The sequence below is a fragment of the Ischnura elegans genome, chromosome 5, assembly GCF_921293095.1.
Source record: "Ischnura elegans chromosome 5, ioIscEleg1.1, whole genome shotgun sequence".
In the NCBI taxonomy this organism is placed as follows: Eukaryota; Metazoa; Arthropoda; class Insecta; order Odonata; family Coenagrionidae; genus Ischnura; species Ischnura elegans.
This window is the reverse complement of record NC_060250.1, coordinates 88,563,651-88,586,830: the sequence shown is the minus strand read 5'-3', so window position 1 is coordinate 88,586,830 and position 23,180 is coordinate 88,563,651. Positions and strand designations below refer to the sequence as shown.

The 23,180-nt window shown below is 41.3% G+C and overlaps 1 protein-coding gene across 1 annotated transcript in view; it reads left to right on the top strand.

Annotated features, from left to right (window-relative positions):
- LOC124159218 (proline-rich protein 36-like) overlaps positions 1–23,180 on the top strand; it is an 864,854-nt gene that overhangs the window by 162,600 nt on the left and 679,074 nt on the right. Inside the window, exons 2-3 of the mRNA XM_046534867.1 lie at positions 4,891–5,282; positions 6,688–6,803. Coding sequence (XP_046390823.1) covers positions 4,981–5,282; positions 6,688–6,803 — 418 coding nt within the window. The 5' untranslated portion in view covers positions 4,891–4,980. The remainder of the gene's footprint in view (positions 1–4,890; positions 5,283–6,687; positions 6,804–23,180) is intronic.

Below are 23,180 nucleotides of genomic sequence, written 5' to 3'. Positions count from 1 at the left end.
CGGATGTCGGAGGTAAAGGAGGATTTTTGAAGGGAAGAGGAGAAGGAGCGGGGAAGAGATGATGATTGGGAGAAGAAAGGTACGAGGGAAAAGGTCGGGGGTAGGTTTGGAAGGGCGAGTATATGCAGAGGAGTCGGTATAAATGAGACGGAATGGGTGTGCGGGTGGGAGGGAAGGCCTTGTTGGAGGGCGTGGACTCCCTCCCCGCACAGAGTGCACAGAGCCGGCGCGGCGGTCACGAATATAGCGTGTGCTCTGTCATCTTGCACGAGGAGGCGGGGAGGTGGTTTTTGAAGGCGGTGGTAGAAAGGACTCCCTTCTTCCATGTCCTGCAACGAGGCCGTCTTCTATTGGATCACTGTCACTTACTCAGCGATTCAACCCGTAGGTTGGTTTGGTTAGGTGAGGGTAGAGCTCTCCCCGGACTAGGGCACGGTGTATGAAGTTAGCACATTCAGGGCTGGAGTTCAGTTCCTTTCCCTATGTCACCTCGCACTTCGAGGATTTCTGATTTGTTCACCTGGGATTTGAACCAGATATCATTAGGCTAGAAAGTTGGGTAAACGAGGGATAGGAAGGAAGAGAGTAGGAATGTTGGTTGAATGAGGGCAGCCTTATTGCGAATTGATGAGGGAAGTACATGAAGGAGGGAGAGGCTGCCTGGATGCTTCTAAATTACTCCATGGAAACCCACCTTAATCCGTACAATACTTTGATAATTGGCATTTTAATATATTTCCTTTGGAACTCACCTACTGTTTATAGGGTCGAAGGCCACGAAGCATGAAAAAACACTACGGGTCGAGAGGGCGTTACACGTCTTCTTAGGCGGGTAGCTTGATTGATGCACGACCCCTAAGACCTCCTCGATCTCTTCGGTACAGTGCAATCTCAATACTCCGACACATATGCATCCGTGGCATAGTCGTTTTATTGAAAACGCTAAATTATTGGAAAAGTTCAGGAAACAAACCCAATGCACAAAAAGATTTTTAAGGTATAATTTCGTAATTAAATACATATAGTGACGCCAAATCTCCATACTGATTTGGGTGTGAGTGAAGATTCATATGTACATTATAATAAAACAAATACGCACTTCATTGTATTGAAAAATATTTTATTTAAAACTGACGGAATTATATTTGCCGGAGGGATTACTGGACATGTCGGATTGCCGCAAGGCCGGATTACGGACATTACACTGATTAAATTTCATTTTCCGCCTCTCGCCATCCTTCCATCTCCCAAGCTCCCCTCTTTCCTGTCTTAAACTTCAATAATTTACGTGACAGATACGCTCCTACACACACATTACCATAGAGACAGTTTCTCTGTGGATCAATGTTTCTATTTTCACGTGAGGATGACGGTTGTGGGCTATTTGTTTCGGTATTCGCATGACTATCGCTAACTGTTGAAACGTGCGACGGCAGTGGTCCTAGGCAATGACTCCTAACGAAATATTTTTGATGTTGGCGTTTTTTCTAGATGAAATATGGAGGAGACAGATGGTATGAATGGAGCGAGTTTTGAGCGGGGAGGGGATTTTGAAAACAGTGTTAGAGGTCAGAATATTAGGTGAACGAGGGAGAGGAAGGAAGAGAATAGGATTTTGATATAGAATGAAAGGGTATAAGGCCTTATTATGAATTAAAGAGAAAAGTCCATGAAGGAAGGAGAGACTGTCAAAATGCCTCTTAAGTACTCCATGGATACGTACCTTAATCAGTAGAATACTTTAATAATAACCCCTCGTCCTTCCCGTCGCCCTGCTTGATTTCCCTGGAGGTGAATATCCTCCCCATACCTTAAAAATTATTGCAGGGCAATCGGTTAGGTACTGTCTCCTCATACCCGTCTGTATATGTCTGTCGTTTCATGCAGTGGCCTTGAAGGCGAAAAATACAGAGTGCAGAAGTATCTGTCTGGTCATAACATTCATCACAGTTCAACAATCCTAAGATTGGTTTGAGCAGCTCAAAAACTCAATTCTCCTATCAGCAGATTTTTTGATAGAATGGAAGGAAGTAGGCCTTACTGTTAATGGAAGAGGGAGGAGAGGCTGCCAAAATTCCTCCTAAAAACTCCATGAAAACCTTCTTAAATCGGTGGAATACTTTGATAATTGGCACGTTGAAAATATTTTGATAATTTAATATTTTGCCTTTGGAACAAACCAAATGTTTAAATAATCAAATATTACGAGGCAAGAGAAAATACTAACGGTCGAGAGGGTGTGATGCATCTTTTTAAGTAGATACCTTGATTTATGCACGATCCCTAAGACCACCTCGATCTTCTCGGTATTAATTTCTTTTTCCGCCTCTCTCCCGTCTTCCATCTCCCAAACTCCTCTCTTTCCTGTCTCTTCCCTGTCCCCTATTTAACTCGGAGCCCACCGAGCGTTTCTCGAGAGCCTGGCGCCACTGTCTAGCACGCGCCTCTCAAGAGTCGCGGCTCCTTTGTTTATTAAGACTCGCCCGTTGACTCCACCCCGCAGAGCTCTCTCCGCCCGCGCCAGCGCCAACCGCCCTTGGCCTCGCGTGTACGTGTTGTGTGTAATGGAGGCGGCTCGCTAGGTGGCCCCCGGTTGTCTCCACTCGAAGGCGAGCGGTGGTCGTCGGCGAAAGCCTTTGATCGCACCGTATGTACTCTATGCCGAGGCGCGCCCCCCTCCGATGGTGGGTGAAATACGATGGTGCTTCTTTATGCCTACATAGTGTGCATTATATGTAATAATAAGTCTTGCATGATCAACTGCCATTAAATGCCCATAAACATGGGAATTTATTGGGAATGGGTAGCCGGTTGCGGCATCATCGTTCCGAGCTCAGTGTATTTTCAGAACTTCTTTCTGATCGTTTGGCATTTAAATCAATGCGGTCTGCCCGATTATTTCTGCTCAACATTTTGTTCTCCGTAGGTGGAATGTACTGAGTAGGGTGGATATTACTATGACTGCAGCCTATCATAATTTATTAAATTACTCCAAGGGTGTAGTATTCGTATTCTGCATCAATTTTCAATGCACATTACATTTTAGCACACACTCCTTCTACGTTTAGTAATTCTTAGAACTTAAAACGATGTCCATATGAGTTCCACCTTGATTTCAATGACGAAAGTATTTTAATTGGTGTATTTTAAAAAACCCATGACCGTTAAAATGCACTTAAGGAAGATAAGAACTTCGAAAAGTTTGCTTTGTGGAGCATCGAAAGTGAACCAAAGAGAAATACATTGAACATTACTGAACATTAACCATTCAAAGGAATTTCTTAAGATTGAGGGTATATATATATATTAATTATTAAATTCTGTTCAATTTAGCATAATAAACCAGTGCAGTATGGGTGGCTGTAGCACTACATCATCAACTCATTTCACTTGTTGTTCAAAAATAGTAGAATTAGTAGACTGTTTTTTTTCGGTATTTGCGCCCTAAAATAAATTATTTGGATAGGGAGTTAGTACAGAATTGGCGCGTAACGGAATTCCAAAAAAGTGGAGAAATTTTCTTTTTTCCGAGGATGGTGTTGCGGATTCAGTTATTTTCGAGTGGTCGAGAGTGAACATGACCAACGGCCACACTCTGCACCAACGCTGCGGTTTAAGTAAAAGCATGCTTGCCGCGGTAAGTGAACGATAAATTTTCAAGCCGATGAAGCAGATTCTTGGAATGTGATGAATTTCGCGCCGCGAAGAATTTCACAGAAGCATTTACATGAAAGAGGCCGCTCCCCGCCTTGGTGGTTTTAAGTGGACGTCCAGAAAACCCACGCGATCGCTCCACCCGTTATATTCAATTCGGTGTACGTAGCAGGCCAGCCAATTGGAAAGTGGTCCTCGAGGCCGAAGGTCAATAGGCTATACGATATTCATTCCGGTTGAATGACCATGTAGACCTTTTTGTTGCTGAAAAAATTTCTTACTTCCAAAGTTTTAGGTTAAATCACCAAGAATACAAATAAATAATGATGTTTCAACCTCGTTTTCCAAGAGTAGAAAAAATGATATTTTAATATTATAAGTTAGAATTAAGTACCTACACGATTGATCATGAAACTCCTTAGAGTTGGTTTTAGGGTTAGAATTTTCACACAAGCCTGCACAACCCGTGTGAATAGGTTTGAAGTCTATGCTGGGAAGTGCTAATAACATGGAAAAGCTCGTATTAACAATTTACCAACGGAGTACTATGACTATGAATATATAATGTATTGACTGAGCAGTTTTTTTTTCAAGGCTAGGACACTTTTTGATCCCGGGAAAAAATGCTGTGAACGAAATACTGCAAAACCTTGTCTAACTTGTGTATATTAACTTATTATCGCTCCATTCTGATCTGCTAGTTGTTTGGGTGGGAGACTTGAATGAAATATGGCATTAAATTCTGATGTGTTCATAATTAAACGCTACTTAATATCCGTGGTGTAAGGCTCAACCATTTTCAAGATGGTTCGTAACCACGAGGTAATCACAGGAATTTGCACGAAACGATGTCTTAAAGCGACCCAGTATGCATGATAAATTTTGCTATAAACTGTGGAAGGCCCTCATCGCACAAATATTTAACCCTTTCGCGGACAAGACGGCTGTAGCCGTGGTCTCCCTGGGACATGACGTCTCACGTCCATTTTTGAGAGTTTTGTGAATAAATTTTGGCCTGTTTCTGAGAAAATTATCTTTGAAGTGTCTATCCGCGAAAGAGTTAAAGATGAATTGCACCTATGGTAGTTTAAATTTTCTTGAAATGTCTCGTTACTATGAGCCATCTCTTTGGAATTTGCCTCAAGGGCCCGGGGCTAGCGGCGCCTCTCATTTGCCGCATTCCTGCACCAAAGTTTATGATGAACCTCACAAGCTCCACTTTTTTCTTCGGCGCAGGTCGACAAACTGGCCGAGGTTCGCGGCAGCTTCCCCGGTTCATCATCTCCTTCCATTTCCGCCGCGGGCGAGGAGGTGGCGACCTCGAAGATGGTGGGCGGGGGCAGTCCGTGGGCCCCCGAAGCGCCCTCCCCAGTCGACCAGCCCCCGATGGCCAAGGGCCCCGGGGCCAAGAGGAGGAGGCAGTGCGACGGCGAGGCGGACTCGGCCCCCGGCCGGCAGCAGGGGGGCAGGGCCAACGGGAGGGGGCTGACCGAGGAGGACGGCGAAGAGAACGAGCTGGTGGTTGACGAAGAGGAGGAGGGCGACGAGGAGGGGACGATTCCAGCGGGAATCGAACCCGCGTCCCCCGGGAACGGGAAGGCCTCGAATCGGAAGGCTGAAAACATCAGGCAAGTTTAAAGCATGTGGTTATACTAAAGAAGAATTCCTAATAAAATGTAACCCATTATCATAAATTTATTAATTTTAGATTTCATAAATAAACGAGTATATTGGCGCTTGAATTCTTCAAGCGGGTTGGGGAGGGTAGAGAAAACATATTTGTGTCGCGTGTTTTCGAGTCACGTGTCAATAAGTGGTTTAAATAATCGAAAATTTCCCCGGCGTTTCTTTGAAAGGGAAAAAACTTAATTGTGCACCGTTAAAAACATTTGTTATTTTCAATAGGATTCCATTTGATGGATACGTCATTATTTAGATTGTTTAAGTTTATCATTGAGACATTATGGGACTAAGGTATTCAAAATTCCAGAAAAGCAACAATTTTGTGGTTTGCGCTGGAACACATAGGAAAGTGTCAAATTTTGACTTAAGTACTTAGTGAACAGAAGAATAACGAAACACCTTTGGTGGGGATTCAAAATTGGTATCAATGTATGATTAATAGTTTGAGGCGTGACTTCGTGAAATTGCGCCATGTTAAATAAAAACTTTATAAATTTCACACATGATTTTAATAACTTTATTAAAATCATGTGTTAAAATTTTCAAAGTTTTTATTAACCTTGATTACAAAGATGAAAAATCCCGGGTTCTAAACGGGTGAAACGCACAGAAAAATGCCCCAGAATTGGAAAAGGCCCTGAATGTGCGCTCTTCACACGCATGTAGTTCAGTCGGTGGTGTGCTCTACACTACCGATCTAAACCAACCTCGAGGTTGAAACGTTGGGTAACTGAAATAAAGGGAATGGTGCCAAAGGTTAGATTACTAGGTCGATTTTTAGCATCGCAGTACGTGAAGTTAATAATTTTAATTTAAAAATATAAATTGTACCGCTTGTGAATGAGTTCTCTCTCCCCATGAAGTTATTCCTCGTATCTATTCTATTGCTCTCGACGGGTTCTTCCTTTACTCTCCTTGTGCTTAAGCTATGAAAATAATCTCCTCTAGTCAAACGTTGTTTTCGTGAGTTTCTCCTTCTGCCAAAATTTCGGTTTCTACACCTCTGCACTTTTCTAAGTTCTTAAGAGAATTCAAAAAATCGAACCACATGAGATTTCATAGATTAGATGGAATTTCCTGCCGGCCCAATAACGTGAACTTTATCGCCAAATTTGACAAAAACGGATACATGGTTTTCTCATTTATGAATAAAAATGTATCTTTTCCTTACTTCTCCTATTATTATGGAAAATTATTGGTACTCGGCATTGTGGCATTGTAATTCCCCGCATTTGAAAGCTTAAGAATAATGGAGAATATAATCTTCTTCTTCTAATGTCGCTGAATCTCTCAAAATTATTTTCTATTTTTTTTCTTTTTAACCCTTATTACCCTTGGTTTTTTCCCCAGTGCCGGCGATGCGGACAAGAGGAAAGAGAACAGATTAACCGTGATCATAGACCAGTTGCTGAGCAATCGGGCGAAAGGACGAGACGCCGGGACTCCAGGACCGCAAGGAATAACAGGTGGGGCTGGACTCCTTTAATAATGATGATGTCTGTTATGATTATGATCCCCCAATTACGATCATTTAAATATGATTGGGCAACATTTAAAAACACCCATGTCCAGGCGGGATTCGAACTCGAGACGATCGGTTTGGTAGACGTGGACTTAACGCCGATGCCTTTCAGGCCGGCTTCCTTTCGGTAGAGTGGAAAATTTTCTGACTTGTAGCGCATCGATAGTGAATCCAATTAATCAAAAAAGATCTGTCATTTTAGAAGTATGGCATGAAAGATTCTCTTGTCAGTAGTGTGCCGGGATGATAATTTTATTAATGTGAGAGGGGAGACCCTGGCTAGAACCGATTCATTCCTATCACCTTTTGCACGTACGTCATGGGCAGATCGGTGGGAGTGAAGGCGGTGGGTGAGTTGGGTGGCGGCGCGAGCGGAGTGTAGGGTGTCGGATGCGATGCCATCTGCGAGAGGAATGCGGCGAAAGGCTCCTCGGCTCGCGGGGTCACGTCGTGAATGTCGGCAACCGCTTCCAAAACGGACGGTGGGTCGTGATGTGCGCCCAAAATATGGATTGGATGCCTGGGGCGGAGGGTATTGGGGAAGGGATTTAGATCGATGCGACAAGAGTTCTTGCTGAACGGTTATTTAGAAGAGACCATCGGCGGCTCAAGCCAATCAAGCTATTGGGTCAGGTGGGTCGGGTCGAAGGAGTTTTATCTTAGGTGGGCGGTGGAGAGAACATCGGGAACAGCCCACTCTTCATCAGAATAATTTTGGAATGAAATAGTTTCTTTGGGCTCTATGGTAAAATATACGTTACCCTTTACAATTAGCAATTACTTTTATTGACATACAATGGATTTCACCATTACCCTTCTAATGCAAGAACGTTATTTTTTTCGGTTGATGATTGTCTGCTTCCAATGCATAAATACCAGGTGAACACTATCTTTGTGCATCATATCTGGAAAGCATACCATTTTTGTGTAAGTAACTTCATACTTCAATATAATTGAAGATCCAATTAACTTTATATAATAAATACTCCACTGTAAAATTTCCTTATGTTTGCCCCTCATTTCCCAAATGCCCCTCGCTTCGCGTTGGAGTCGCATTATATTTTTTTCATTTTTAGGTGTATTGTTTCCTTTGAAGACCAAATAGGGACTTAATTTTTATGCCAAAATCTAAAATTAAAAAGGTGAAACTTGTTGAAGGTACTAAATTGGAATTTTTGGAACTGTTCCATCATCTATTCATCTATATGCTTAAGATAAAGTATAGGACATTGCATTTCATCCACCAATAGATGAGACTCTGGTAGCTTAAAATTGGGAAATTTTATCTTTCACTATACGCCAGGTTTTCCGCGTAAATAAATGAATATAACCTCAACCACCCGCTCGCACTTTTGAAATGGCTGTTCGTGGAGGTTGCCTTCCACTTTTCAAACTGAGTGACATTATCAGTGTGAGCAGTTTAATAGGCTAAGGGTAAGAGTGATGCTAAATTTTTCGCAATGATTAGGGAAGTGGGTTGGGAACGGATGAACGGATAATGTATCGGTTGAAATTATTTCATGAATTATTAAAAAAACATAAAAGCAAAAGCTGAAACCAGAATCCCAGCTAAGCAGACTACTAATCAATTTCTGTACCTCTGTTGTATTAAACAATAAACCATGAATACTCGCTGTACATATTATTTAGCGCAAGATTTTACTGTAGTATCGTTTTTTCATTACTTTCCGAAGCATGCCTTGCGGCATATTTTTCATTCCTTCTACATTTTACTTTATTTTCTTTACCTATTACTTGAGACAAAAGAGTTGGCAGCATAAATGCCTCCTCTCCTGTAGCTCAAAAAGCAGGTGAATAATTAAAAAATAGTCTTGAATTCAGCCTCTTTCAGGCTCAAAGATAGCAAAAAAAGTGGTCATCGAACCCGCTACTCATGGAAACCAAGAAGTGGTCGAAATTTATCTTTAATTTATTAATCCCTTTCACGGGACTCAAACCAGCTTTCCTCCCCAAGTCCTCCACTCCAGATTTACGTTTCTCGTGAAGTATGCCGCGTGAATGCGTTTGCGTATTGTTGAACGGACGAGTATGTCGATGCGTGCACGCGCTGCGATTGCGAGATTAAGATTGGCAGTCGCCTCGCGCGAATACAGCGAGCATCCGTCCCCCCCCCTCCTCCGCCCCCGCCGCTTCACAAGTCTGCGACCTCTTCCCAGCCACGCAACAGTGCTAACCTCTCCCGCCGAGTCCACTCGTCCCCTCCACCCACTTCAATTCCCTTGCCTCCGAAGGCGACGTTCTTGGCCCCGGGTCTTATCTATCCTCGCGTTGCATCACGTATGATTGCTGTTGGATATTTTTGCGGGCTGCTACACGGGTTCAGGTATTTCAGTGCTTTGTAACGTCGTAATTCGAATATTGAGCGTAGTTAGCAACTTCTTATTGCCAGACGGCGTGCCAAATGTTCTTCACTTGATTTTTTTATTTATTTTTTATTTTTTTTATTTCCATTACCCCATAAACAGCACATTTTACGGCCTTTACAATGGGGCATTAACAATTAGCAATGAAGGACATTCACATACGTCCATGCCCTGGATAGGGGCCACCTACCCAGGCGGGACTCGAACCCGCGACCTTCGGTTTGGCAGACGAGGACTTTACTCCGCCGCCACCGAGGCCGGCATTCACGCGGCTTATATTTCGTGTTTAGGACCTCATATGAAACTGAGGTAAATTATTGTGCCAAACATTATTTGTAGCGCTTCTATTTTTATTCATGGTTTATGTTTCATCTCCTTGGATTATTTATATAAGAGGATGGAGAATTTTAAATTAATTCCGGTTTGAATTCGTAAGTGATCTCATGAGATCATTGGCTCTTCAGATCATATTTGAGAGTGAATAATTGGATTGAACACAATTTTCAAGCTGTTCCTTTTAGATAGCGTCGTGTAGAATAAGCTTATTGAACACCTTGCTAGTCTGACTTTACTTAGTAGTTCTAGGAAGCTGGAATTCTGTATTCAGATTTTGTTTTTGTGCTTTTTCAATAAAAGAATATTTCGACCAACTATAGCGTAGTTCGTCTTAGTCAATTCCCCCGTCAAGATTCATAATCTCTATTTCCTTAACCATTCGCTGTCTAGCCATTCAGAAGTCGCTGAATTCTGTACGTATTTTTGTTGCATTAATGTGCTACCGTGCGAGCCACCTAAAAGATTTTTTTCCATTTTATTCTAGCGATAAAATTCTGGTGGACGATATTTCCCATTCATTTCAAAATTATCCTTTTTCCGCCCATTTAAAGTAGGATAGTTCAAAATTACTGCGGAAGAGCAAAAAAAGATACCAAGTTCTGAATATTGTCTTTGAATATATTTTAAAGCTGGTGGTACGAAGCTTGTCCGATTTGAAATGTAGCGCTCAGGCACTCCGATATTTTGGGACAAAATCTTTCATGGTAGGGTTAAAGAATTATACAGAAAATTTTCAAATTTCATTTTTAATAAACTATTTATTTATTTCACTTGTTTAAGATTTTATTTATTTATTAATGACTCAGTGACGGCGGGAGTCCGCTGTGACAGCGAATGGTAAATCTCGGCCGATATATCTGATAATATCGTTTGCCTGAACCTGCTTATTGTATGAATGGCGTTCGAAACGATTGGGAATGTCACGATTGTTTAATGAACATAAATATCCTCGTTGAAATGTTTTGCGTTGTGATTGTGATGATCAACGTGAAAATGATTGAGAGAGAATCTTCCTCTAATTTGTCCCAATCTCCACGCAATCTCCAGCGGAAATCCTCACCCGGAAGAAAGGGTTTAAGATTTCGACGGCGTCGGATAAAAATAAAACAAGAGGAGATAAATGTGGCGTGTGTGCTCGGTCAAGTGTATGGTTGATTCTCGTGCACGTGTGGACAGAAACCATCCCGCGTGTCGTCTATTTGCGATCCAACCGAACCCTTTAACCCTTCCCCGGCGGAAGAGGAACTCGAGGTGCAGGTCGGGTTAGCGCGGTGGGGGTAGTAAATGCAGTATACCTCGAGAGGTCTTCTTTTTCCGTTTCGCTGCGTCGGATGCCGGAAAGGGTTGAGATGGAAGTTGGAGCCCTCATCGCTCTGGATCCACGCGGAGCGAACGGTGCGGATCGAGGTAGGTCGAAGTCAAGAAGGCACACCGGGTCAGGTTATCACCCTTGGTTCAAAGCTTACCGGCAGTGGCGTAACTATGGGGAGGGATGAGGGGAAAGATCCCCTCCTTCCAAAGCCTCAGAAAAATAAAGAAATTATTTGAAACTATAGTCTAGTTTTGACGTATAATAAATTTCAATCCAGCCTCTTACTGAAACCCAATTTTTAAGTGCCAAAATGATGCAAAATGTATTTCCAACAAGAACTTTGAGGGTTCTAGGTGAACCCTCTTAAGGATACAACACACCGGGGCCGGGAAACCAAGCACGAGGCTTATACGTCCGATCATCCGGGGAGGGGCTGGAGAGGAAGAAAAAGGGAAAGAGGCGCCGCCGCGATAGGAGCCCGTCGACGCCTCTGGGAAGGGATAGGAGCGGAAGGGAGGGGACGGGGAAAAACACCTCAACGCTATAGAAGCGAAAAGGGCCCACTAAATAGCGAAACCAAGCATACGCAATTTATTTACCACCATCCCAAGGAGATTTTCCTGTGAGGAAGAAAAATCCCAGATAGGGACAGTGGGATGTATTTCCAACAATGTCTTTTTCAAAAATTTTTCCGGATCCCCGTTGCCTTGGGGGGTCGCCCCCCGTATTTCCCCCAAAGCATATTCCTAGTTACGCCACTGGTAATGGATCAGGTTACAGATGGTAGACGTAGAAAAAGACGAAAGTGCGTGCATAAAATACATGAGAGATTTTTCGGAATTGATAGGTGTAGGATTTCGTTTTTGCTCTGAACAAGTATGCATTGTTAACATGTCAAACATACAAAATCACCAAAAAACGAGGTTCTCCATCACATGATTCGAACTGAAATCGTTTACTCTCATAAAGTATGACACAATGTAGACCTTCGATAAAACTAACTTGTAATACCTTTAAAGGATAAAAATGAGAAGGTTTGTTCAGTTAGGAAGACAGACTGTGTCAAGTTTGCAATTTTTGTTTGAAGCTTACCGGAAATGTATCAAGTCACGGATGGCTGACGCTGAGAAAGACAAATTTGAGCGGATAAAATGTGAGAGATATTTTTTCCGAATCGATAAGTGTAGGATTCCAATTTTCCCCATGAAAAGTAAAGGACTTAATGAAAGCTTGTGCAGTGTCCTATAATGCGCTTTCTTTTGATTCTTGTCTTTCCGTTTAACATGCCAAATATACTAACTCTCCAACAAGGGCAGCTTCCCCATCACATGATTTGAACTGAAATCATTTACACCCCCGTATTACGACGTAATGCAGGCTTTCGATAAAATTAACTTCAAACAACTTTTGAGGAAAAAATGAAAAGGTTGGTGATGTTAGAAAGACAAACCGTGTCAGGTTACCACTCTTGGTTCTAAGTTTATCGGAAATGGATCAGGTCAGGGATAGGTGACGTCGAAAAACAAGTGAGGAATCGCTGTGTACACTATTTTTTATTTTGCTTTAATCCATTGAGTTATATCCCTCTCGCTAATGCTTTATCGCCGGCGTGAATTCGGAAGTGCTCTCCTGGGGTCAGCGACTCTTGGTCTCATATTTTAAAGTAAATATTTGAAAATTACACAATTTTAAAGCGATTCCTGTTAGATAGCGCAGTGTGGAATAAGCTTATTGATCAGCTTGTTATTTTGAGCTCATGATGTGATTGAAGACGCACAGGAGTTGGAGTTCGCAGATCACCCGAGTTCTCATTCTTCTTCCGATAAAAATGTTGTACTTTCTGGAATTTTGGATGATCCAAGCGTACGGCAGTCGCTCTTAAGAACTAAAAAATTACTCCTTAAAGTACCTATGATTTCAACTTATTTTTTTGGCATTTGAAACCTTCCTACGAAAAATGAGGTCATAGGAAATAATATTTTTAGTCCGAGACTTTTTTAAAGATTAATTTTATGTTTGTAATAGATGGCTTCGGAAAGGAATATAAAAAATAGTTTGTCGATGAAAACTACTTCAGAGCGTATTGTATCTAACTCTAACAAACTTTCTATTTGAATTGATACGTCTTAATAATTTCTGTATGTGGCAAATTCATTTGTTACATGGCGTAGAACATTTTTCATTTAATCTATATTTTTTAGTCTTGGCATGCTGCTGCTTTTGTTAAAAAATATCCCGTGCAACTGAAACTTGTATATGAGAAACTTAATCAGTTGAAAATTAAGCTGCTCAAAACGTTAATGGCCGTGATAATGTGAATGCTTTTGCCAATTGGGGGTTGACGACCTCCATTGCGTTGTCATAGCAGGTTCCAAGATTAAATTAGGCTGTGGCTACATATAGAATCAATGTCGTGCCTGAGTATCATTTGCCCTATGTATTGATGTTTTAAAATAGGTTGTAATATTCTACACAACTCTGCATTATCCAAAATCTTCTCTTGAGCTTTCATTATAATTTTTCTAGTGTCGCTTGGGGTGTATTCACTTTCGATTCACTTTGGATATTTTAGCTGATTGTATTACTTTGAATCTTATATCTATTTATTTTTAATGAAGTTAACCTTTCCTACTACAGGCATCCCCCGAGTTACGTAAGGGATGCGTTCCGGCAGACTGCGTAAGTCGAAATTTACGTAAGTCGAACCTTTGCCTGAGTGCTTCAGAGATTGCGATCGGCGCGGTGAAATTCTCTGCGGAGAAATACGCGGTAAATTCTCGATGAAGTTTCATTCAATTCGATGCGGTATTCATGAACTCTACCGCGTATTCTGACGTTATTAGGTACAAAATCGATAAACATTAATATAGTCTGAGAGTTGCATCTCGAGCATTGCCAATCTAAATGCGTGATATTATTCCCAGAGTTGACCGATCGCGTGGATTCGGAAAAGTACGGTATCTCAACGCTACATTACTAAACTGAATACTTAAATTGATTCATTATGTTATACTGCGATCTAAGGGCCCAAAGAATGCGTCGTATACCTACCTATAATCATTATATCTTCTGCCTTTTATATATTACGTTGATCGATGAATCTGGTGGTTTCACTGTCACAGTTAATACACATAGGTGTCTAGGACGGTCTAGGATTACGAGCAAATAACACACACAAAAATACAAGTAAATTACTATATTCTTAGATACATTCTCACGCACATACACTCAATCTTTCACGCACGGAAACATACTTTCATTCTCTCATATCTCAATAAAATAACGTGAAAATATCATCATTTGAATATTTACTTCGCTGGAAACATCGAAGAGTATTTCCAAAGCACGAAGCTAATTAAAAGTGAGCTTTTATTCAGCCAACTCCGTCATTAACGTGAAATAAAGTTAGTGGGGAAAAGCTATCAATGACGCAATATTCATTTACAGTTGCACACAATATGAGAGAACGAGAAAATGCAGCTTAATAAAATTTTCCGCCAGAAACATGTAAAAAATTACGCAATTAATATCGTGTGTCAACTTTTTCTTAACTTTTTCGCGGCGTTCATTGCCAACACTCAAAATTTCAATGCCGTTACGTGCGTACTAAACAATTCTTTTCCGCAATAAATATTTCTGCTTGAACTTCATTTTCTTTTAATTCCACAGATGGAAATGTCCAAACTTAAGGATACAATTTTTAAATAGTTGAAAGTCGGAGTTCGGGTATGAATGCTGTATAACAAGTTGTATCGTACAGGAATGAGCGCAACCACTTCCATCGCTAGAACTGCAAATTTTCACGTTGATTGCTGACTTGGGATTTATAAGCGATTTTTACACAGAAATTAATGAAAATTCCTTCGAGGAATGACAAAAATGGGTCAATTTGTTACGTTTAGCTCGTAAAAGACTTGATAACTATTCGATATTTTTTCTACCATAGGTTGTACGAGCGAATATCTACTTCTTCGCGCTCGCATTCGAAAATTAACGTAATCATTTGAAATACGGTTATCGCTTACGTAAGTACGGATTTACGTAAGTCGAGACATACGTAACTCGGGGGATGCCTGTACTCACTCGCCCAAGGATTCAACTCGAACTTCGCTTTTGCTGCTGTTAAGACTGTCTCTAATAGAAATGAAGTGATCAGATTATTGAAAGAGGGCTCTGATCTAGTCCTCAATTGAACCTCTTCACATATACTCACCAAAGTTTCGCCAATACTACGGCAGGGAATGCTCTTCAATGGAAGGGAATGAACAATATGTTTCTAGTTTTTAAAATATACATTTACTCTCGCAAGTAGTAGACTTATACCTCTGATACCTGTCCGGTTTAAACGTGAAGTAATATTGAAAACCTTTCAATACACAGCATCAGATTTCTTTGAGTCGAGTAATATTATTAGTAATAAATTAGTAATATAATATAATAATATTCAAAGCAACCAAGCGTTTCCAATGAGATATAGCATACGTACCAGGATAAAAACACTGTAGCAATTACATCGATGATGTTCGCTTGTTTTCTCTATTTTAACCGAGGACAACACAAGAAAACTCCTCAGTTGGGTTCGTTTCAATAAGATTTGTCCCAAGTAAGCTGCTGCCTCCATTATCCGGTGGCCCAAATAACTGGAATCCGCTGTGTTAGAAATCTGACCACGCTCTATCAATGGCATCAGCTGAATGCGTTGGGTGCCAGGTCTCTAAACATTCGATCAAGCAGCCGAAGGGCGTCGAGCATTCCATTGAAGTGGCGATTCATTGTTGGTGGCTACCCTGAGTTCTGATCCTGGGGCCACCCATTAGAAGGTCGTCACAGCGGCCGAGGCGCACAATGAAAATGGAGACAGAAGGGGAGGTGGGGAGGGAGAAGAATGGAAGGTGGGGGGTGGGAGGGTGACGGGCGAGGCACCTTGGAATGCGAGGTCATCCTGAGGGACTGTTTTTTGCAGCGGGCGGAGGTGTACATTCAAATTGACCCGAGATTGGAATATTAATTATCCCGAGACGTTCGCAGCCCTTTTTATTCGTTCGGGAGCGAGAGAGGCAGACACCACTGATTTTCATCAACGCTTGAGTCCTGAAAAAGATCTGCTACATTGCGAGTGTTATACCTGTCTTTTAATTAATGACTGTACTAGATTGATGGTGACGGTCAGATTTATCGTACCAGCTGAATTAGTTAACGACCTAATGCACAGTGTTTGTTTAAAGTCATATGTTAGTGGCGTCGTGTTTTGTGTCAAGTGATTTTTTGGTCGCATCCATATTTTCCGGCTTAATTACATTGGAACTTTAAGTTTTTCATGCACTCAAGCATCCAATATTATGTGATTGGCTGGCATAAATTACGTGCCGTAAAGTTACGCTCTTTTCCGTTTCAAGATGTACGCGAGAATCAAAGAACATGTATCATCCATCATCAAGGGTTATGATACTAATGCTTTAAAACAGTGTTTTAAATGCCACATGAATGGTTTTAGTGCATTTTTTAGTTATGATTATTGTTCGGCAGCTTTTTTGTGCTTAGTAGTATGCACGCTGTATTAATAATTTATCATGTATCAATTATGGATCGCTTACATCATTCTTATCTGTGTTTTGTTTAAAAAAAAATTTTATAAGGAGGTAATAGTATTATTCCGTTGTATAAGCATAGTTTCATGACGCATTAGTCGCTCATAAGTTCTCGCATTTGTAGGGAGAAAACCGTCAGCTTAGTTGTCTACTTGTTGATAGATTTCTTTGCTTGAATCTTAATTTAGGAGTATTAAGGCGATTCTAAGAAACATAACTACAGGAATTATGCGTAAATGAAGTTTGGACATGAGGTTTTTTTGTACTTTTTGTATGAAATTTATCAAGCATATAGTCAAAATTAAGAATGATCAAATTAAATCTGCGGGCTTGAGACGGAATCAATTTAATAATTAATTAATACTTTGGTATTTGTAACAATACGGAAGTGCAAAGACAATGACTGGTGATAGCCGAGAAGACAAAAAGGCAGTCACGTTTTCGGCGAGAAAGGATAAAAATATTAGAATAGCGCGGTTCTAGTTTGGTGGGAGACTTACGGTCCTACCCCGCCTCTTTATGGGGACGCGACTATCCTTCATCGCACTCCCTCCCGAGGCCGACGCCCTGCTTATATGCGAGCCCGTCAGTCTACGAAACCAAATTGTTCTTCAACTCACGTCGTCTGGAGACGCGGCAAGAAAAACCTTTCTCCGATACAATGATTGATACGGTGACCTCATGCCATGCCGTTGGGTCATAAGCCGTTGGGATCCATGCCTCGGATCCCTCCTTAGGAGATACCAGAGGGTCGTTCGTGGAGGCTTTTTTTGGAAAGCTGAGTTGAGGTACTCAAGAGGGTGGGTATTGGGGAATGCTTCTCATTTAAACAAGCTACATCACGGCTCCCTCATTTCTGACTTACATTGTCTCATTCAAGGCTACTGCACTGGCCCTGGTGTTGTTGAGTGGGATTGTTGGAAAATTTGTATTCTCCAACTCATATTCCTTTTCCATTCGGCATACAAATTACCTTTTCTCCATATTTCTGACTTTCTCTGTGGCTTTTATTGCAGCGAACAGAAATTAATTCTTGCAGTTAAGTTTCTTAGAATCACCCTGATACTCCTACATTGAGATTCAAGCAAAGAAGCTTGTTGATCTAGCAAGCTTGTTGCTTTGATGTCGTGACTCAATATTGACTAATAGTATTTATTAGTATTTTAGGATCAATTCGAGCCAGTGGGCTGCTCAAGTGATCAGCCTAGGAATTCTGGGTGTTGAGGGTAGCTATATTATGAAGAAGATGATGGTAGCTCTAAAAGCATAGCAAGTTGCCTGACAAACGAATTATTTCATGTGCTGTACTTCATTACTAACAGGAATCATGATGGTATTTTAATAATTCCTCAAGTCTTCGTAGTAATTACCGAATGCTACTGTCATAGTGTCAGCAAGATTCCTCGGAAGGAAATTTATTTCAGAGGTGACGGCTATGCCATCATCTAGGGCGCATTTTATTTTATTTATTGATTTCATTAATTCTTAGGCGGTATATTTATGATATCTTTGCTCCTTTATGAAGGCTGAAAATTGCATGCTCATCTTTGGTATTTACTCAAATATAAGGTTTAAATGAGAGGTGTAGGAGAACATCGGCATTATATAACTTAAAGAGTGTGTTCTATTGTAGTATAATTTCGTGTTTTCCCGGCAAAAATGGTCGAGGTTGGATACTCGGGTTTTCCACCGGGTGGTTGATGACATTGCTGCCGACGTTTCTCAGGCCATCTGCCGAGTCGGATCCCAAGTTCAGGGCTCAAAATGGGAACCGACTCGTTTCTAGAAGCGTCGCGTCGGCAGCAATATCAGCAATCACCCAATGGGAAACGCCACTATCCTTCCCAGTTTATTACCTATTTACGGAAGGTAGATAAATACGATATTGCATTTCTATACTCAAGCTTATTCAACTAGAAAGCATTTTGCATTGCTGTCGTCACTTCGTAGTGGCTTTAATGCATGGGTATGACTTTCCTAGCCCATTAAGCTCCTGTGAATGTACCATGGAAAAATGTGGTATGAAAAGAGGAAGGAAAAGATCGGTGAGGGGCGGTTTATTATTCAGTACAATGAATTGAATACTTTTCACGGTTAGAATTCAGGTCACGCAGAAATGCACCGATGATAAGACTGCATATTATCATTTTTGAACCTATTCCCTTCCAAGTTGGTCATTAGTAGTTCGGACGAAAGGCACCACGGCCAAGAGATAGCTGGAAGAGGGAATATATTGTGAGGGAACTGACTAGGGAAAATTGAAGAGGATAAATGACTGGGAAGGAGAACATAGACGTACCGTAGACGTTTGAATCTTAGTGTAGTCACCATCATTACTATCCTAAGATTGGTTTGACGCACCTCTCCACTCGATTCTCCTATCAGGTTATCTTTTCGCACCTACGTATGGATTTTTTTTACATTTTCACATCCTTTTTTTTACCTGTTCCATATATTTTGTTTGAGGTCTTCGTTTTCCGTTCTTCCCATCTACTTGCCACTCAACAATCGTCTTCATCAGGCCATCATGTCTCAATATGTGCCCTTAAGGTTGTTCCGTCTTCTTATTAAGGTTTTCATTGGGTTTATCTTCTCTCCTACCCTTCTTAAGGCCTTCTCTTTTACACGGGTCAAGTCATTGCGCAACGTGACGTAAGTACGAAGGCGCAATCAAAATTTCGTCGTGTAAAGCGGTAAATTGCTAGAGCACCTGCGGGAATGCGTGGATGTGAGACGCCAAATTAGCCCCTGCTCTAATTCCAATCGCATTCTCGCAATTCCAACATGTTTGCAGTGCTAACCTGCGCATTGACGTGACCCTTGTAAAACGACCTTAAGGAATTCCTCATTACCAACTTGGTTGATCCAATTGAGCCTCGAATCTTTGTGTACTCCCCTTTTGAAGACTGAGGCGGATCCTTGTCCTTACTCAGAAGGGGTGCGCGTGAGGCGTGGTCGCACCATTTTATCGTGTTCTGCAGTTTGATTGTGATAGATCTCTGCGAACGTCGCGTCGGGTTCATTGAAGCTTATAACCACACCCCTTGTTGGGCGCATTCTCTTGTCAAGTCACTTATGTACACACATTTTGTTTCTCGTGGAGCGAAGGGGTATTTAGTACAAAGAATCTGGAAGTAATCTGATCAGTAAGTTATTCCTGCGCATGAAATACCAGCGTGCGACACCCTTATCGATATTCGGATTTAGAATATTTCCCCCTTCTCATTTCTTCATCCAGTTAGGATAACACCTCAAATAGTAAAACTGTATCTTGCCTAGTTTGTCAAATTGTTTTACATTATTTCGTAAAATATAAAATAAAATTTTGACTGCTGGAATGCAGCCATTTAAATAGCACCGATCATAGCTTGTGCACTCTGCAGTTCAAAATTACCTCCAAATCTTATTGATCTTTCGTGATACTTTATTTAGTTTCATGATTACCTTGATTCTCGGCAAGCAGATTCAAGGCAATGTGAGGAAATGAAATAGTAAAATGATATAAAGTACGTGTGTCGTAATGTAATGGCATAATTACAAGTATCTATTTAAAATGTGAATTTAGGACTGAATAAAATTTTTATTTATTGCACTGTGAAGTTTTCATGCTTTGAAAATTATATAGTGAATGGTATCTTTAAAAAAATCTCTGATGCTTTGCTAATTGAAAGCTAATTAGTGATCACTTCGTTACCGTTTTGTGCTGGCGACGTTAAAAATTGGCAAAATAGTGTTTTCCGTGATGGGCACGTTCGGGGAACTCGATAGAGGGAGGAAAAGGAAGAAGGCCCGACAGAATATGCACGAGGGAGAGAGAGAGAGAGAAATAGGTAATGGGGTCTTAAAAGGAAGCAGAAGATTCAAGGGAGCGATAAGGCATGCGAGCGGTTGGATAAAGTGACGGCCCGCCGGGCGGAGACGAAGGAAGCACGCCGTGCTCTAAGATAGTGTCGGCCGGGACATCTCGGCTTCTATCTCCGCGCATCAAAAAAGCATTACTGAGTAATACGCCAGGACTTCATGCAAAATAGTGAGCGCGCGTGGTGGTCGGGCGAAGTGGTCGGAGATGCTCTGGAGTGGAGAAAGATGTTAGGGTTCTCACGGAAGGGAAGGAACAACGGAGAGTGAGAGCAAAGCGAATTTTGGCTTCTACGCAGGTGTCCTAGATTATTCATCTGTCGTCAGGGAAGAGAACACGAAGTCGCATTTACGTATGGATCCGTTATGGCATGGTGGATAAGTAACTAACGTATTACCCATGGGACGTGGGCTCATAACTTGGCAACACCATTAATATTTTGGTCTTAATCCGACCCAGACATTGGTGTTTTGAGGTGGACTAATTTAGAAAACGTAATAGATTGACCCAATTTATTTATTAAATAATGTTACAATTATCACATAAGCCTAAAAGCCGATTCTTTTCACACGGAAACTTGGCATTATATTCGCCAACATTTTCCGTGTTATGTTTCCTCTACGTGGTTCCTCTATGGTTGTTTTTATATCTCTATTTCATACATGTATTATAACATTCTTAATGAAAAGCTAGATAATGCCTTCAATGCGATATATTTCAATTAATTAAATGTGATACCCAGAAGCTACGTTGATGTCTGCGCCTAAAAGACTGTTTTCAAAAACCTTTGAAGGACATTCTCTAATGCAGAGGTATATTTTCATTCCTCCGTATGAGTAAAACTAAATGGGAAGTGTAACGTCAGACTTTTTTTTTCAAATTCTCTTAATATTGCTTACGATACAGTCTCTTTTTGCCTCAATACTTAGTGAAACATTGTTTTTTTTTCTCTCCTCAACAATCTACTCTCTCCTCTCATCAACACCGTCCTAACAACATAAACATCGGTTATTAAATATCAAAGGTTACAGAATACATTGGGGTGGAATTTAAAATCTTATGCGAAGTTTGCCGCTCTGGCGCCGAACAAAAAGCGGCATCAGTGTTCCGTTCCAGGCTTCAACACATCCTCTGCGGGTGTCCAATTCCATACCTACATTGTGGAAGAAACGGAGGAAAGGAAAACAAAAAAAAATACGTAAGGGAACTCGAGAGGGTTTGAGGGAGGGAGGCTGTGGGGTTATAGAAATGTCTTCCCCCCGAGCTGCTCAGATATTCGCGTCAGGAGTGCGGCTACTTGTCGCCAGCCGCGGAATGATACCGTGGGGCCTATACTAATGCCTTGGGGAACGCATCCCTCTCTCTCCAACACTGCCTTTTTCCCCTTTGCCTCCACATCACGCTACGTGCGTCCGCCGCCAAACTTTGTAGTTTCGAGTTCACCACGCCGCGGCGTGACTATGGCTCGATGCATGGAACCATGATGGAACCAAGGAACTGGAAAGAGGTGGCCCAATTCTATATCATAGAAGACTGATTTCTGATGTCACTTCCGTCGCATTTCATTCGGTTATCAAAAAGGTCCGCGGCGCTGTGATGAGTGCAATGCGATCCACTTTTTTTTCAAGTATTTTTCAGCATAACGTTTCTCGTAATTGGGAGCAATAAGCGTTGGAAACTTATAAATTTGATAAGTCATATCATCTTTTTCATAAATTTCGGTTAGCACCACTAATTTTACCTTATTTCACGGTTAAACTCGAATCAGTTTGTCCGTCAGCGACGCGAGTGGCGACTTTTGTAAACCTAATTTAAAGTCGCGGTGACTGACAACACATATTTGGAGGGCGACTTGAGGATCCTCTTTTGTAATGTTCGTGGATGGGATCTTCCCTGCGTAACACCGGGGTTTTCTCCCGTGAAGGACGATTGATGTTACGAGGGAGTCGGGAGAAGGGAGGGGGTGTGGAATGAGGAGTGGTTGGGAATAAATGAGGCGAAGGAATTGGGAAGGGGAATTGGGCTCTCTCCCTCGGAACCGCTGCGGGCTAAACGGGAGGACTTTGAGGGCACGAATACTGATGAGAGTGTCAATCAGGGGACTACATAAAAAAGGGGGATAAAAGTAATATCGTCGGCTCTCACCATTGCGTCCACGTAGGTCAGCCGAAATTCCTTCTCTTGTGGACGCGATAGCCGCGTGTGAAAGCAGGGAAACTATTCTTTTGGGCTGAGGTTTTTTGTCGAAAATTTATCGTGATCTTTCGCCGGAGAAATTTCCTGGCTGGCGACTTTAAAGAGAACTTAGGTCATTAGAAGAAGGAAAGGAAATAAACTTTAACAATGATAACAAATTTACCAAGCTTAACCGACCCATATGTTTGGTATTCGTATCTAGATTCAAACTCTTTGGGGGAGTGAATGTTCAGTTTCTGTGTGAGATATATCGTGAGACTGGGTGATATACGCTAAGTTACATTTAAAGTCTGTTTGTATAGGACAATTCCAGTGTTCATTCTCATAAATATGTAGAATATTTTTTTTCATTTTTGGTTGAAGAAATAGTGGAAATAAACATCGAAAAACTTATTGCGTTAATTTTGACGGGCCGCTCCCATAATTTGGGACGGATGTAATAAATATTAGAGTGTAACGTAGTGGATATCAGTATTTGATATTCACTTTTAGTTTGTGCTCTTCCTATTTTTCGACGTTAACGATTTAATTTTGAATGAGGAATGTTGGAATTAATGGTGCAATAAAATAAAATTCCGTGCACTCAATTTTAGGTAGGATAATTAACTGAATCACTTCTATCCTTTTTCGTGCCTTCAAGATAAGT